Consider the following 17,239-nt stretch of genomic DNA (forward strand, 5'->3'; position numbering starts at 1 on the left):
CATCTTTGACAAGTACTGGCATGATCCAATAATTTGACACTCTGTTGGGACATCTAGAGTTCCTTGAAAAGCATTGAAGTATGGATCAGGTTGTATGCAGCCCCATCTGGTCCACTGAGTTGTTCTCTTTTCTTGCAAAATGACTCTTCTCCTGCTTCCCTTCAACTCCACAGGCCCCCTATGTGCTGAGAAATGAGGGCCTCCGTATTAGCCGAGGAGAGAGGAGCACCATCACCACCCAGCTGCTTGACATCCGAGATAATGACAACCCACAGGATGTAGTCATTGAAGTGCTCAGTCCTCCCCTTCATGGCCAGTTGCTCCAAACCCTTCAGTCCCCTGCAACCCCTGTCTATCAGTTCCGACTGGATGAACTCTCCAGGGGCCTTCTCCACTACGCGCATGATGGCTCAGATAGCACGTTTGATGTTGCGGTCTTGCAGGCCAGTGATGGACACTCCTTCCAAAATATACTGTTCCATGTGAAGACTGTGCCCAAGGTAGGTGTCATTCCTAGAGCTACAATGTCCTTGCACCTAAATGTGAAGTTTTGTCGATGATGTTATTTTTTTCATATTCATAAAGTTATATATGGATAGTTATTTATTCAAACATGTATTAAGCACCTATTATGGAGATACTTAGGACATTCACAGAGTAATAGAATACATTGCTCAGTCTTAGGGGGCAGTATATATTTTGTTAGGAGCATTCTTTTTTTTATTATTACAGGGGTGTCCACACTTAGGCTTTTTTTGTTGTTGTTAGGAGCATTCTTGATTGGAAAGGCCTGTCTCCATGTTCTCTATAAAAGGGAAGTTTTGAACCCTTATGTTAACTTAGTTCTGTAAAAATGCCTCACTGTCCACTCCTCATTTTGTCTTCTACCTGAGCATGATTATAAGAGTCAAGTGCACCCCTGTTCTCTCATGTGTCCTTCTCAAACAGCTCATGCAATGTGAAGCTTATAGTCAGCTTATCATAGTGGACAGAAAGCATGAATGCAGCCATTCTGTTAGCCCAGCTGAGGTAGGTTGAGAGAACTCTGGCTTCTAATAATCATAGGAACCCTTGGCTTAAGGGTTAGGAGCCCAGTAAAGAGCAGTGTTTCTCGGCCTGAGCCATTCCCATGTCACCTCCCTATGTTTTTACCATATCTCTGAGCACCTGTCCTATTATTGACTTAATATTATTTTGAGTCAACTTATTTTTTTAATGTGGCCTCATCCTAATAAATAATACTTCTGAAATCATGGGCTTGATGTAGAATTTTGCTTTTTTCTAAAATACTAAAATTAATACATAACCATTTTATAAAATTTCATTCAGGTACTACATAAATGTTTTTGGTCACTAGTGATGGTATATCTATCACATTTGAGGAAATATTGGACTAACCCATATTAGATCAAAGAGATCTGCTGAAAAATACTTTCAAAACCATTAATTACTTGATAATATTTCACTAGAAGCTCTTGGTTATAGCAAGAATGGCTTTCCCATGGTTGTAGATAGGGAGAATTAAATTTTTTTTTTGAACTTTTCCTTCCAAATATCAGTACCTACTGAAGTGTCATTAATGACTAGCTATAGATACTAATTTGCTGAGGACAATTTAGAAATCACTTTATCACTTTATCACCAACGATCACTCGAAGTTTGCGATAGATCCTTGTGAAGGAACAGCTGAATTTCATATGGGATGCTAGCTAGTTTCTCAGACTATTATCTCATTCTTTTCAGTGCTGAAAACAGTGATGGTGGCATGAGATAGATGGAGGCCAGCGAAGGCTGATTGTGAGGTCGGGTTGGCAGATAGCCACCTTGTAGCTAATCCTAATTATCACCTTCTTGCAGTCGCCCTGGGAGATGAGGTTTGATGTAGTCTCATCCTGAAGAGATGAAGTCTAGACAGACACAGAAAGTTTTCTTTCCTTTCTTCTTGGTTTCTTTCCAAAGACGGTTAGTGGATTTAGTGCAGCCCTTATGGCCGCCTCTCCTATCGTGGTTTCAATCTCCATGTTTGGAGCTCAGCTCAGTGTATTACACAGCCATTCTGTGTGGTATGGCCCAAGGTTGAAGAGTATTTTTAGGATTTTAGCTGCTTTGTCTACTGAAACAAAACAAACAACATAGGATTTTAGTTTATAGATAAGGTATAAGCACGGAATTTGAGAATCCTTGTAGTGCTTGTAGCTTGGAGTCGTATTGGGGTTTACCACGGCTGTCCCTCCCCGGCTCACTCCCCCTTCTCCTATAGTGCTATGCTTACCTGTCCATCAGGTGAGCTCATGGCTTCTGAGCCAGCGAATTAGGATGATGAAACCAGTGGCTAGAGCCCCAGCATCCATCCGGATGCACAACTAAGAAATCTGACGCTATAGTACTGGTAACATTGTACAACTATATATTATGTTTCCTTTTAGGAAATCAAAGTACTTTTCCTCATTTCTATTCTGCTGCTCTTTACAGTATCTTGGTGAAGAAGGTTAGAATAAAGGACAAATGATCTTATTTCTTCTAAAAAAAAGTCTATGGGTGAAAAGTGTTTTTTTGTTTTTAAACTTTATTGGGCACTAATGCTTCATGTGCATTGCTCCATTTGATCTTCATGATCATCTAAGATGTTTATACAAATATTGTCTCCAATTTTCCAAAAGAGGAAACTGAAAAAAAGGTTTGAAGACATTTAAAGAGGTTTAAAAATGTCTATTTATCAGGAAAGTATTTCATGCTGAAGCTGTGGTTTCACCTCAGCTGCATCCTGGCTCCTCACACTTCACCACCCAGCTTTTTTCATCCTCACTCATATTTTTCAATGTTTGGTCATGTATATTCTTATCCCCTTAATGAACAGAACGGAGGCAGTAATTTAGTCATTTTCTCAATGTCCTATCCAAGCAGTCTGGGCCCCAGGCCTCCTGGAATCCCCTCTCTGGACTCTCCACATCTTGGTGCAAGTGAAGCTATTTGTAATCCTAAGTCTATTGAAGCCCAGGAAGAAAAAAATGCCACAAGTGTTAATGGCTTCCAGTAGGTTCCCTTTCTGAGGAAGGGCATCCAACTCTTTACCCTGAGGTTACCTGTGTATTAAATTTAGAGTGAGGCCAATTACTGATGTCTAGTTGGTGGCTTAAATGGAATGGCTAATAAGTTTAGGTCTAAATCCAGTGAATGGATGCACACATTAATCCCAATGTTGTTCAGTGGCAAACTCGACCTGGTAAGACATGTGGAAAGGGAGGGAGAGCCAGGAAAAGGCAGCTCTACAAGAGCTGTAGCTCATTCAGTCGTGTTCCCTCGAGCCAGGCACGTTGCGGGAGTTCAGCACATCCTTGCTGGATGGACAGATAGTGGTGCAGCAGTTTGAGTGAGGCTGTGCCCATGTTCCTGCCTTTGAATCGATCTCTTGTGTCAGATGAGAAACCTTCAGGGTACCATCTGGGACTGAGGGTAGGAGCTGCCAGGTCCAGTCGTATTTCTCAAGTTCTACATCACTTCCCCCAAACTTCTGCTTTTATCCTTGGCCTCGCAGCCAGTAAACCTGACTGCCACCATCCAGGTTTATACTGAGACCCTGAGGAGAAAAGAGACCCGGGACTGGCATCGAAACATGTTCTGTTCTGGGGGAAGAGGTAAAATGAAATAAAAAAGATTAAGAGGTAATAAAGAATGCTCTGCTGAACAGGCTTTCATTAATTGGGTGGATTACCAACCCAAGGCTTCAAGAGATACGATGTTAAAGCAGTTTGGCATCTAATAAGGGCTAAAATGTGGACAGGGAAAAGTCGTGCTTATTGGTGGGTTTGTCTCCACTGCTGGGATTTCAAGGAATTACCTTCTTTTCTTTAATTAAAGTGTCTCTGGAAATCATGCCGCTTTTTCCACTTTGGCAATAAATCTGATGATCCTTTCTGACCTCATTTGTTGTTATTGGAGCAGTTATTTTCTGCAACTGGGTAATGCTTTGATGTTAAAAGCCCCCAAGTGTCATGCTATGAACTGGCTGGAAAATTCAATCACTGAGAGTCCTCTCTGGCTGTTTGACCTTGGTAAGGCCTGTGTGTGGCTAAAAGCCTTTGTGCTGTCCCTCAGCTTTTTTTAAAAACCTGTCCTCCTATTCGTTGTCTTACTGGGGCACAATTTGAAAGCAAGGATGTTTGTGAGAATTGTAAATATCAATGGCAAAAAACGTGTATTTGTCTGAGTAAGAGTGCGTCTACTTCATAAATAAATAAATCCTCACCATGAGTCATAGTTTCAGCTTTTCTGGACTTGATTAGTTTATTCAGTTTTAGTGTTCCTGTAAGATATATTGCTCAGAGTATCAACTGGAAATGTATTGGTTTTGGTTACAAAAAAATTATTTAGTTATTTATAAAGCAGTTGAGCTCTACATGGAGAAAAGATTCCACATTCTTGACCTGAAGGAGCGAAGCTTCTGAGGCGCATGTACACATTGACAAACACAAAACAGTCCAAGTACCTTCCCATTAGTCTTCATCCTGGTAGACAGATTCTAAGTTCCACCTATATGTGCCATCCCACACTGTCCTTCCCTAGAATCCACAGTGTCCTACAAGATTAAATTTTAAAGGCTGTGGTATAAATGAGCCTTTGCAAATTAAGGTAGATTTTTTTACAGAATAAATAAAATGTTAGGTTGCTGTTATGTCCAATTATAGTCCCTTCCTATTTAATGAAGCTTAAAAAATTTTTATCTTGAATATTTTGGCCTGGCATTGGAGTACACCATCATTTATAGCCCAACCTTTAATTTGGGAGAAGTTTTCAGTTTGTTTGTGAGATTTTTCCTCCCAAGTGATAAAGATTCTGGTCCTTATGTCTCATTTGCAACATTAATATTTTTATTTGTAATACAATATATAATGCTTACATTTTATTACCAACATTTCTGTATGCCTACTGTCCTATGAAATGATTTAGCAGAACTATTTAATTTAAAGCACCATTTTAATTATGCCCCCATAAACCCTTGTTGAGATTTCATTGCCTTCTAATGTGGTACCCTGTGGGAAAAATAAAACACCACTAGGCAAAAGATTTTTCAACTGATATTACAGCTAATTTCTTTAGTTTACAGGGATATATGCACAATTGTGCAGAAAAAAAAAATAGGAAAATAAAGAAATTGCAAAATGTCAAAACCATTGGGCTTTGATTAAATTAGGTTAAAATTTGTTTGGCTTTTTGGACACTTCAGCTCTAGAAAAGATGGTAGATATCCTTCTAATCATCTCTTGAGTCTTCCCTGGAACCTCACCCAAAAGAAAGCAACCAACAAAATCATCTTCATCATAATGAAGGAGAAGAATTATATTTCTTTATCATTCACAGTTGTCTGTTTCTTTGAAAGTACTGTAAACAAATAATTCAGAAACAGAGGCATGTGTATTATCCATTTATAAATGTAAATATTCCAAAAGGCCTATCTGTGGAGTGGGGAAGACCACTCTAGATCCATCACTCTCTCTCTCTCATAGTCTGTGCTTCCCCAACTCAGCATCACTCCACTGCTCTTGGGTATCTTTTTAAAATACAAGCAGAAATGTATCAAACTGAAAAGCTGCACAGCCAAAGAAACAATCCACAAAATGAAAAGGCCCCCTACCAAATGGAAGAAAATATTTGAAACCATGTATCTGATGGATAATATCTAAAATATATAAGGAATTCAAACAACTCAATGGCAAAAATAACAATAATAATCCAATTAAAAAATAGGCCAAGGACCTGTATAGATGTTTCTTAAAATAAGACATACTAATAGCCAACAGGTACATGCAAAGTAGCTAAATGTCACTAATTATCAGGGAAATGCAAATCAAAGCCACCATGGAATATCACCTCACCACCTGTTAAAATGGCTATTATTAAGACAAATGATAACAAGTGTTGGTGAGGGTGGGGGAAAGAGAACATTAATACACTCTTGGTGGGAATGTAAATTGGCACAGCCATTATGGAAAACAGTATGGACGTTCATCAAAAAATTAAAAATAGAACTATCATATGATCCAACAATCCGACTGCTGGGTGTATATCCAAAGGAAATGAAATCAGTATCTTGAAGAGATATCTGCACTTCCATGTCTACGGTATCATTATTCACAATAATGAAGATATGGAGACACCTAAGTATCTGTTGATGGATAAATGTATAAAGAGCACGGTCTTTCCAGTGGAATGTTATTTTACCCTTAAGAGAGGGGAAGCCTGCCATTTGTGATAGCTAGGATGAGCCTAGAAGACCTTATGCTAAGTAAAATACACCAGACACAGAAAGACAAATACTGCATCATCTCACTTTTGCTTGGAATCTGAAGAAGTTGGACTCATAAAGGCAGAATAGGGTGATTGGTTTTCAGGGGCTGGGGTGGGGGACATGAGGAGACATTGGTCAAAGGGTACAAATGTTCAGTAATAACAGTTGAATAATATCTGGAGGTCTAATGCACAGCATGGTGACTACACCTAATACTGTATTGTATACTTGAAATTTGCTGAGAGTTCATTTTACATGTTTTCACCACAAAAAAATTGTTAACCATGTGAAGTAATAGATATCTTAATGAGCTTGATTGTGATCATCATTTCACAATGTAAACAAATATCAAAACATCATGCTATATATCTTAAATATATACCATTTGTCAAGTATACTTCTTGAAAAATATAAAATGAAAAAGAAAAATGCTGATTCTAATTCAGAAGGTCTGATTTAGAAGGTCTGGTGTGGGGCCTGAGATTCTGGACATATAGTCAGCTTACAGATGTTGCTTGACTGACCACTGACTTACCGTCTCCTAAAAATTTGCACCCACATGGGAATTACAGAGATCGTATTGATAAAGTATAGTCAAGATAGAAATGTAGTGTGAGATACATCACGGGATGTGCAAGCAGGGCTAACTTGCTTGGAATATGAAAAAGCACATTTCCTCATCAGTCCAAGAAGGTGGTTGCTGGTGTATGACTGATCTCTGTAACCATAATCAAACCTGATAAGGCTGTTACTGTTAGGAAGATTTCTATCATTTAAGACACTGGGTGCAAGTGTTACACAAAACTCTGGTGGAGTTAATAGAACCTTTTCCCAAAATTCTAGTAGATAACATGCAAACTTCTTGGCACACTTCAATGTCTTTGTAAATAGTATGGTATATCAATTGCGAAGAGGGAAAGTTCTCTGGGCTTTTGTCCCTGAGCACCAGTCACAATAGAAGGCGTCCTGGCTGCTGTTCTCCTGGGCTCTGTTTGACTTGGTTTCTGGGTGACTGGTGAAAATAGCTGTGACCACCTCTTGAGAGGGGTAAACACTCTCCTGTCTAATGACTGCAAAAGAATATCTGTTGTCTTCTGTTCAGAATATTTCCCTCCTGGGAGTGCTGTTTGCTCTGTTCCCTTTATTGGCATAGTAGTTGCAAGTAATGGCAATAATTAGAAAAACACCCCTCCTGAAACACCCTATTTTAAAATATCAGATTTACTGATTCTTAAGGTGTGAAAACAAACTGAAAACTGAACACAGGCAGCCTCACTGATTTCATTCTGTGGAAAATGTCAGTTATGAGGCTTTGGAAGAGGTGTGCACCTTGCACATCAGGAGTGGTCATGCTTTTTAATGACATTAGCTTTAGCAATTAAAATGGTTGCCTTCTCAGGAGTGCTAAATAGGTGATTTCTTCCAGACAGCTATTCCCATCTGTTGTTTCTAAGTCTTCACTTTCAATCAGTCATCAAGGCCTGTCAATTTGGCCTCTTAATGTTTCTGGAATCAGTTTCAAACTATCCATTCCCACTGCAATTACCTTCTCCTCTTCTCCCACCTAAGCCATTACAAGAATTTATTAAATGGTTTCTACAGCCACAGATTCATCCCAGCTCTACTCCCTTCCATCTCTTGCTGCTGGAGGCCTTCTAAATCCCAGATCTGATCACCCCCTTTCCTTCCCTGAAGACTCATGTTTATAGTGCCTAAAAGACATGTTGAGACTCTTAGCATAGCTCCTACCTTCTAAAGGAGCCAACCTTAAGAGTTACTTTTTATTCACCCTCCCCTGGCTCCCTAAACCCTACTTGCCCAGACTCTTGGATATTTTATTAAGCACACAGTACATTGTCTCCTGTCTTTGCTTAGGCTGGGCCCTCTGCCTGGAATCTGTCTTTACTTAGCCCATATTTTTGTTATACATACATATGTACATACACACACATGCATATATCTACACGTAATATATAGACATAGTTCAACTGTGGCTCTAAAGCTATAACTCTCTCTTATGGATGATCTTTAGCAGCAGTAGGATATGATAATTTATGTTGTTAAGGACTAGTATTTACTTATTTTGCTTAGAATTAATTCTGTACTCTTTCCTTATTCTAGAATGAAGGGGGTCTTCGGCTTGTGGCTAATTCAATGGTGTGGGTTCCAGAAGGGGGGATGCTGCAGATTACCAACAGAATCTTACAGGCCGAAGCTCCAGGTGCCAGTGCCTCAGAAATCATCTACAAAATTACGCAGGACCACCCCCAATTCGGTAACTCTTTTTCCCTTTGTCATGATTTTATCATTGTATTCAACTGTTGTGGACTTACTTTTGTACAATGCCATGCAGCCAGGTTGTGATTCAATGAACTTGACAGTTTCTAATACCTCACACGTAACATTTGAAAGCAGAATAATCAAAATAACTATCACTCTGTACACATGTAGTAGGTAGTATGCTAAGTAATGTAAACATCACTATGTATGAAACCTAAAATTTAAGCTTTAAAACAACTTCATTTTACAGAGGCAGTATCTTGCTAACATATAGTTTATATTAGCATATATAGTTAACATATGTCAGTTTAATTTCAAAGCTCAGGCTCTCAAACTCTACCTTGTATCCCTCCCAGAACATCACCAGACTTCTTGATGAGGCTGTCTTTTTTTAAAAAGTTGACATAAAAGCATTTTTCAAGATCCCCATTGTTACTTCCACTTTCAGCAAGATAGTAGAGTATGATACCTGGAAAAATTTCCCATCATCACCACCTAGAAATGCAGTGTAAAAGACAAGAAATATGGAGCATTCATAGCTGACCTCCCAAGAATAGAGAGAAATCTTCAGGTGCCAGAAACAAAGAAGGAACCAAAAGCAAGTCTGAGCCCGAGCTGATGGCACAGCTTCTCTGAGAGGAGTGCTGTGTGTCTCAGTGACCTAGGGGCTTGGGATTTAATGCCCTTGCAGAGATAGAAAGTAAGTTGGAATTAAGAGCCTGCATAAACCTGGACTCTGGAAAGACCGACCTTCCATGAGTGGGACAAAATCAAAAACAAGAAGCTCTCTGGCTCAGAGATGGCAAAAAATCTGCCTGGGTTTCCCAGGGCTCAAAGTAAAGCAGAAAAAGTCTGCTGAGAATTCAGAACCTCAGGCCTGTTTATCCTGCAGATCCAGGATGAAGTTATATTGGGTACATTGTCTGAGAACCCCAAAGCTGAGGTATTAATATGAAAATTCATCTCAGGTCAATGATACTTCCTGGATTCTTTGCAGAAACTAGTAGAAAGTGTTGTAGGATGTCTACCTCACCTTCAGACCAAATGGGATTCTCACAGATAAAACCACAAAAGATTAGTTCAGAATTCAGAATTACAGAACATATAAGGAAATAATCTATAGCACCATAACCAAAACAAACAAGAAAATTAAAATCCCAAAAATTTCAAATAAAGGAACAATCTTATAAAACCTGTGAAATAAACATATTTGAAATGATTTAAAGACAGAAATGAAGGAATTAAAGCTGTAAGGAAATAATAAAATGCTATAAAAATGAAAGAACAGGCAGGTAGGTTTTTTAAGAGAACCAAATAGGTCCTCGGAAAATAAAATATTTTACTTTTTGTATTTACTTTCATTTGCTTTTTATGTTCATTACATGTAAAAACTTTCTTGGCATGGTAAATAACAGATGAATAATAATCTTTTTTCTCTAGGTTATCAGATTTTAAAAATTATGCATTTCCTGTAGTGAGGAAAAATTAACTTTTGTACAATTTAAAAATAATTACAAGATCCACAAAGACATTGAAAAGCATGATCTATTCAAGAATTGATGTAATTATACAACAGTCAGTCTACCTGGGGTGTCATTTATTATACTATGTGACCTTAAGGAAGGCAAGTAGATCCCCATGAGCCATAGGTTTCTTTGAAAGGTTAGGCCAAAAAATTTTTCTAACTTTTTGTTTTTAAGTAAGTTTAGACTTACCAAGAAGTTGCAAAAACAGTACAAAGATCTCTCTAGTACCTTTTATCTAGCTCCTCCCAATGTTGACATCTTACATAACCATAGAATAATGATCAAAACTAGGTAATTAACATGGATACAATGTTATTAATTAATCCACAGACCTTATTCAACTTTTCCATATTTTACTCACTGATTTTAAGCTAGGTAATGTTGAAAGTCCTTTTCAGCTCTAAAAATCTTTGACTCATTTGATGTATTAAATTCTGTATCTTCATGTTAATCATTAACAGCCAGAAAATTAAGTTTCCTAGAGACAGCCCAATGTTCAAATATTCTGTTTAATTTAAGTATTAAATAGTACAATATTGAATTAAATGATTTTTCAGCCATTTCAGTTTGATAAATTCCATGTAGTCTTGACTATGGCCCTTTCCTATTATAACTCTTCATTAACTTTTTCCTATGAACATAATCCTCTTTCTGTGTGTCCAGACATCCCTCTTAGTACTAATCGAATCACATACCCTTAGGAGCTGTTACAAGAGTGAAAAAGGTGTTGGGAAATAGAAGCCCACTTAATACAATCTACTTGCATCCATCTATCCCCGTGATATGAATTTGTGATCTATTACCTCATTGCCGCCCCAGCAGCTATGTGCTCCCTCATCACTTTAGAATATTCTGGTTGGGTTTTAGGCTTTTTGTGAAGATCTGACCACAGACCCAAAGCATATGTAAACTGCTTGTGTTGTATGTGCATAAAGGGTCTATGTTCTACCACCTGCAGACTCATCAAATATGTTAGACAAGTTGATTAATACTGATACCTTTAGCTACCTCACAGGTTTGAAAGTAAATTTAATGAGATGGCTTTAATGAAGTAACTTGAGTATCATTTAAGGGAGAATCTGACTTAATTCAACACAGTGCCAACTCTGAATTATTTGGTATAGGGCAAGAAAGCTTTAATCCAGATTACCTCAGTTCCAAAATAATTTATGGAGATTCTGTGAGATTCCAATTCTTAATACCCATTAAATTTTCCCTTCAAAATTCTTAATTAAAAATATAGATTTCAGTATAAGTGAAATCCCAAATAGAGATTATTTTCTGTTTTTTAAACCTGGACTGTTTCCTAAAGCTGAAATTTCCTGTGTTTAAGTGGTCATGTCCTTGCATTTGTCACACTGTAATAAAGCCAAGGTGAGGTACTACACAAAGCTCCCACCTTGCTGGGGTGAGCCCCACAAAAGCACCGCTGTTTCTGTCTGCTCATGGGCTTGTCACAAAGCCACCCTGTACACAGCATATCCCGTGCTGAGCTCTTCATCTTTCCTCCAACCTGACCATCCCATCAGGGCATCACTTTCCTACTGTCATTCCTTGTGATGGGTGATGCTCTAATTCCCTCTCCCACCTCCACAAACACATTTGTCGAGTTTGGTTGCTCCCACTTCCTTGGTGTTTCTTTCTTTCCAGTTGTGCTTCTGTTGCCTTAGTTCAGGTTCCATCTCTCATCTGGATTTTGCAGTAGCCTCATAATTGGCCAAACTGTCTACATAAATGTAAACATTTATTAACATTTTTATACAATAAATAATTTTTATACAGCCTTTTTAACAGGACTTCTAAGTCTCATAGCTGCTCTATATTCTGATCACATATGTTGTGCATTCTAAATCACCTACTGAAATCTCACAGGGGCTCCCAGCTAGTTGTGGGAGTTGATCTCAGGGCAAGGAACTGCATCTTGCTTATACTCGAACCCTCACCTGAAGGGCCTACCATTGTAGCTAGCATCTAACAGGTACTCATTGACTAGTAACCACATTGAAATTCATGAAATTAGCTAATATCCTGATTCCTGTTAATCTGCATGACATAGTGATTTTTTTTTATCTGAAAAATAGGTCTATTTCATTAGGCCTTGTTAGGAAAATTCTGCTTAGCTTTTCTATTATAAAGAATAGCTAGCACAGAATCACAGAACCCAAGAATGGACTAATAGTTACCAAAGGGAAAGGGACTGTGGATGATGGGTGGGAAGGAAGGAATAAGAGTTGGGAAAAAGAAAGGGGGCATTACAATTAGCATATATAGTGCGTGGGGGACACGGGGAGGGCTGCGCAACACAGAGAAGACAAGTAGTGATTTTACAGCATCTTACTACACAGATGGACAGTGACTGTGAAGGGGTATGTGGGGGGGACTTGGTGAAGGGGGGATCCTAGTAAACATAATGTTCTTTCTGTAATTGTAGATTAATGATACCAAAAAAAAAAAAAAGAAAAGAAAAAGCTAGCAAATTGGTATTTGAATATTTCCTATCCTTTTGCTCTCCACATTTTCATTGTAGAAATCTCCTTTCAGATAATTTTTGCAGCTGAATTCACATTCCTAAATGGTCTACCTCCTGGAAAAGCATGTTTATCAGTAGTATCTTTTGAATAGAAGTTGAAACAGGGAGAGAACCACAAGAATTTGTGACTTAGGTACAAATGAGAAACAATACAGAAAAAACTAGCATGACTTGATACTACACATGATTACATAAAGAAGAGTATTGGTGTTTTTCCCTTTAGTATTTCATCACCATCCAGGATATTATACTTAGTTTAAACTTGAATTTAATGCATATAAATATTAGAAGGAGTATTTCCTTTGTGGAGGTTACCAAAATGTGCTTACAGTTGCCCAATATGTCTAGCATATTAAGATTTACTGAACATTTGAAGACACAACCTCTCTCTCTCTCTCTCTCTCTCTCTCTCTCTCTCTCTCTCTCTCTCTATCTCTCTCTCTCTCACACACACACACACACACACACACACCACTCTTCTATTCATTGTATTATTTGAGTGGTAGAGAGGCTTCTTTCAGATTTATCGTTAGATGCATTTTCATGAGAACATGGCTTCTGTTTTCTGCCATTCATTTATTATTCTGTTCTTAACTTGAAGGCATATTCTCCTTGTGAAACAATAATTGTTTCTGTAACACCTCTGCATTTGCAGTCTCACTTTAAGAAACTAGTAGCTTCAGGTGAAGAATAAGCAATAGGAACAGATTGGTGATGGTGTTGTCATTTACATTTAGGTTTCTTGCTTCAGTACTAATGATGTTTAAAGAATGGAGGAGGAGAAAACATGATCAGTTGTTTAGCAGTCTGTGAACACAAAATAATCATGATTGGTAAGGGTTTCATTACTAAGAATATGAGCTTCAGATTCAAATCCCAGCTCCTCCACTTAGCATTTGTGTGACCTTGAACAATTAGTGAATTTCACTGAGCCTGAAGAACTTTGTCTTTAGAATGGAGATGATAATAGCACATTCAGAAGAATTAGATAACAATACTAAGGATAACCAACATTCTTGTTAAGCACCTATGAAATATATACTATTATTGTCATTTTACGCAAGAGGAACAGAGGCTTATAAAGTCTAAGTAAGCTCATGCAGCTGGACATGTGGAACTGGGCTTAAATTACCACACAAAGGGCTTCGTGCAGTGCCTGCCATATGCATTACACTGTCAACTATTATTATCTTCACTGTACAGAACTCTCCCAAGAATAACTTTTTCTGAATTTTAAAAAAAAAATCCATTTTTTTTACAACAAAAACATCCTGGTTCGAAAGCATTTTCTACTGCATAGAAAATTATGGGTAGAAATGAATCCATTCTATACCCAGTATTTGAATATCTGTTTGCAGTGTTCATGACTGTTTGGGTCTCCTTATGTAATTTGAAGAGATGCAAGTCAGTAACTTCATATATGAATTGCCCGTGAATGGCTTTTAGTTCTTTTAGCTGAAAGACTAGAATTCCGTCAAATCTAAAGGTAGATTTGATGATACCCGTTGAATTCTGTATTAACATTCTTTCCTTCACCTTAGATAAAAGTAAAGAAATACATCATTTCTTTTTTGTTAATTAAAAAAAAAAAGATGATGAGAGCTCTGACTTCCTTTTCCTTTTCCCAGGGACCCTCACTAATTGTGTGGCTTTTCTAGGGGAGGTTGTCCTTCTGGTTAACATGCCTGCAGACAGCCCGGCAGATGAAGGGCAGCACCTGCCTGATGGGAGGACAGCAACGCCCACCAGCACCTTCACCCAGCAGGACATCAACGAAGGCGCCGTGTGGTACAGGCACTCGGGAGTGCCAGCCCAGGGCGACTCCTTCAGCTTCCAGGTGCCCTCTGTTTCCTGACTCCTCTCATGTCTGGATAGTCTGATGAAAATCAACACCTCCGTTTACAAACAACACAGATCATTTTCTGTGATTGCCTGCAAGTCACATTTGAGGGAAAAAATAACAAAATCAATAGCATTGAGAGATTTTTGTTTTTAATCTGTTGATTCCGTTTTACAGTCTCTCTATAAGCAGAGTCATTCCACAGCAAAGATGTTTATAATAGGGAATGACTTAAGTAGTTAGAAAAAATATATATTTTCAAAACATTAGGACACCATATGGGAAAAAATATTCCTTTCTTTTTTCAAATGTCTTTTGAACGTTTGCCATCTTGTGATAAGATTGTGGACTTAGCAGCCAAACCCAGTGGGTTTGTATTTCAGTACTGCCACATCCTAGCTGCACAACTTGGGGAAAATTACTTGGGCAAAATCCTGTGGTTTAGTTTCTTCAGCTGTAAAATAGAATTATTGTGAAGATTTAATGAGTCAATAAGTGTAAAGCGTTTAGAGTACTGCCTAACACCGTGTAAGGGTTTGTTACCACTGTTTATAAAGGTTAGATAAAGGTTAGTCAAAAACCAGGGCTGCAGATTGAATGTTTGCATTCCCCTGAAGTTTTTATATTGAAATTCTACCTTTGTGTCATGTGATGGCATACAGAGGTGAGGCTTTTGGTGAGTGATTAGAATTAGATGAGGTCATGAGGGCTGTGCCCTCCTGAATGGGATTAGTATACTTAAAAGAGTCACAAGACAGCTGTGCCCCCTTTCTGTCCCCTGCCATGCGGGTGCAATGAGCAGTGGGCAGGCCACAACCTGGAGAAGGACCCTCCCCAGGACTCAACCGTGCCCGTGATCTCAGACTTCCAGCCTCCAGAGCTGTGAGAAATTAGTTTCTGCGGCTTATAAGCCACCCAGTCTATGGTATTTTTTTAATGGAACCCGAGATAGGTTAGACAAACAGACCATAAAGAGGCCATCAATAAATTAAAGAACAAGAAATTACACTGGGCACATTCCCTGGCTATTATGAAAAGGAATTCAAAATTAATAATTAAAGGGTACAGAAAAAATTCAAGCCACTTGGAATTTTTTAAATGGTCTCCTAAACAATTACTAAAAGGATATCAAAATAATTCTAAAAGGAAATCAAAATAGCAAACTATTAAGAAATATTGATGAGGAGGGAAATAACTTAACAAAACTTAAATGATATGGACAAATACTCCAAAGAAAATTGATGACCTTAAGCTCTTATTATTGAGCAGAAAAACATGAAAATAAATGGACTAAATGAAGCTAGAGAACCACAGGGGAAATCTAAGGAAAGCAAAAGGAAGGAATTAATAGGGATAATCAAAACTATAAAAAAATGCTAAAATTGATAAGTGAGTACAAAACCTCAGTCTTTGGAAAGAGCAATAAAATTAGACAAACCTCTCTGTCAAGGACAAGAAATCAAGAATTGAACAGAAATACAAAGGAATGAGGAAACATGAATGAGAAAGCATTTAAGCATAGATACAGAAGAGAATTTGGGAAACTCCCAGAGAAAACATGCAGAAGCCCTCGTGGCGGTCAGCCAAAGCAGTGTCCCGGTCCCCCTGAGTCTGAGCCTTTTCCTTTGCCTAGGCGCCCACTTGGGGATATATTGCCACGATAGCTCACCTGTTAAAATTATCATCCTCTGTGCTTTGCTGCCCAGTGTGCACATCTTTATTGCCTAATATTTATTGTGTAGAAAATGTGCTTTTCCAGAGAACAGGTTGAAATAAACTTGGAAGCCATTAAAAAGAGATTATACTGAGCACACTGAATGTCTGAAGAGCGAGCAAACATTAAGTGCCCTTTGCCCAAGTGAACTTTTCATTTTTAACACCTGGGGACCTGTGGCCTGAGCAGTCCTCTCAGAATGAGCCAGAATGGAGGCAAGGGCCTCAATCAAAAGATGTCACCTCAGGAAACTAGAATCCTCGGATCTGCCTTTGCCTTTATAGGCATCAGGATGAAGAACACAATCTACATGGAGCATTTTTCCTGGAAAGGGGGTCTCAGCACCTACTCAAGATGATATTTTGATTGAATTTGTAAGTTGGTTACTAAGTGGGTAATTATAAATAGCAAAAGTTACTGATTTTTTCAAACAACCTCACTAGAGTTTAAGACTCCAGTTGAACATTATTACTTAGAAATTGGTTCCCTTTGGAGAGTCTTTATACATTTTCTTCAAAATATGTTTAGAACTCCTGCTTGAAATCTACAAAACCTACAGGATATACTTTAGAATATCCTCTGTAGTAACAATATATCATCCTTTGGAAGTAGATTTTAAAATATAGCCAAATAGCCAAAAGTCATTCATCTTCAGGTCTGGTAAGAAGAGTAGTAATTATTTTTGGTTAAAACAGGGAGTAATTATGTAGTAACAAGCTCGTTTTTCTTGTATGATTTGTGAACTCTCTTGGAAGGCATTCAAAAAGTTCATTTGAAACACTGACAGCATCTTTATGGCAAGTACGAAATAACTCTGAGGTTATGTTCTCCTGGATATAAAAGTTTTGGTGTGTTTGTTTTTAAAGTCTCATTGTTTTATAGGCTTACCTCATATTTTGATTAGAAATGACACAGACACTATAGCTATATGCTAAAATAAATGGTTAACAACTTCTCCCATTCATCATTTTAGTGTCCCTAAAGGATTTTAAACTAAAAAAGTTGCTGTTCTAATGATTCTTCTTTCTTCCCTCTCTTTCTTCTTTAAAGCAGAAAATGCAAT

At 38.1% G+C, this 17,239-nt stretch overlaps 1 protein-coding gene across 2 annotated transcripts in view; it reads left to right on the plus strand.

Annotated features, from left to right (window-relative positions):
- FRAS1 (Fraser extracellular matrix complex subunit 1) overlaps positions 1–17,239 on the plus strand; it is a 441,866-nt gene that overhangs the window by 308,314 nt on the left and 116,313 nt on the right. For both annotated transcript variants that reach the window (XM_057502364.1, XM_036906452.2), the window contains 3 exons: positions 174–500; positions 8,408–8,561; positions 14,281–14,459. In XM_057502364.1, the coding sequence (XP_057358347.1) occupies positions 174–500; positions 8,408–8,561; positions 14,281–14,459 (660 nt within the window). The remainder of the gene's footprint in view (positions 1–173; positions 501–8,407; positions 8,562–14,280; positions 14,460–17,239) is intronic.

Source organism: Manis pentadactyla, chromosome 5, assembly GCF_030020395.1.
Source record: "Manis pentadactyla isolate mManPen7 chromosome 5, mManPen7.hap1, whole genome shotgun sequence".
In the NCBI taxonomy this organism is placed as follows: domain Eukaryota; kingdom Metazoa; phylum Chordata; class Mammalia; order Pholidota; family Manidae; genus Manis; species Manis pentadactyla.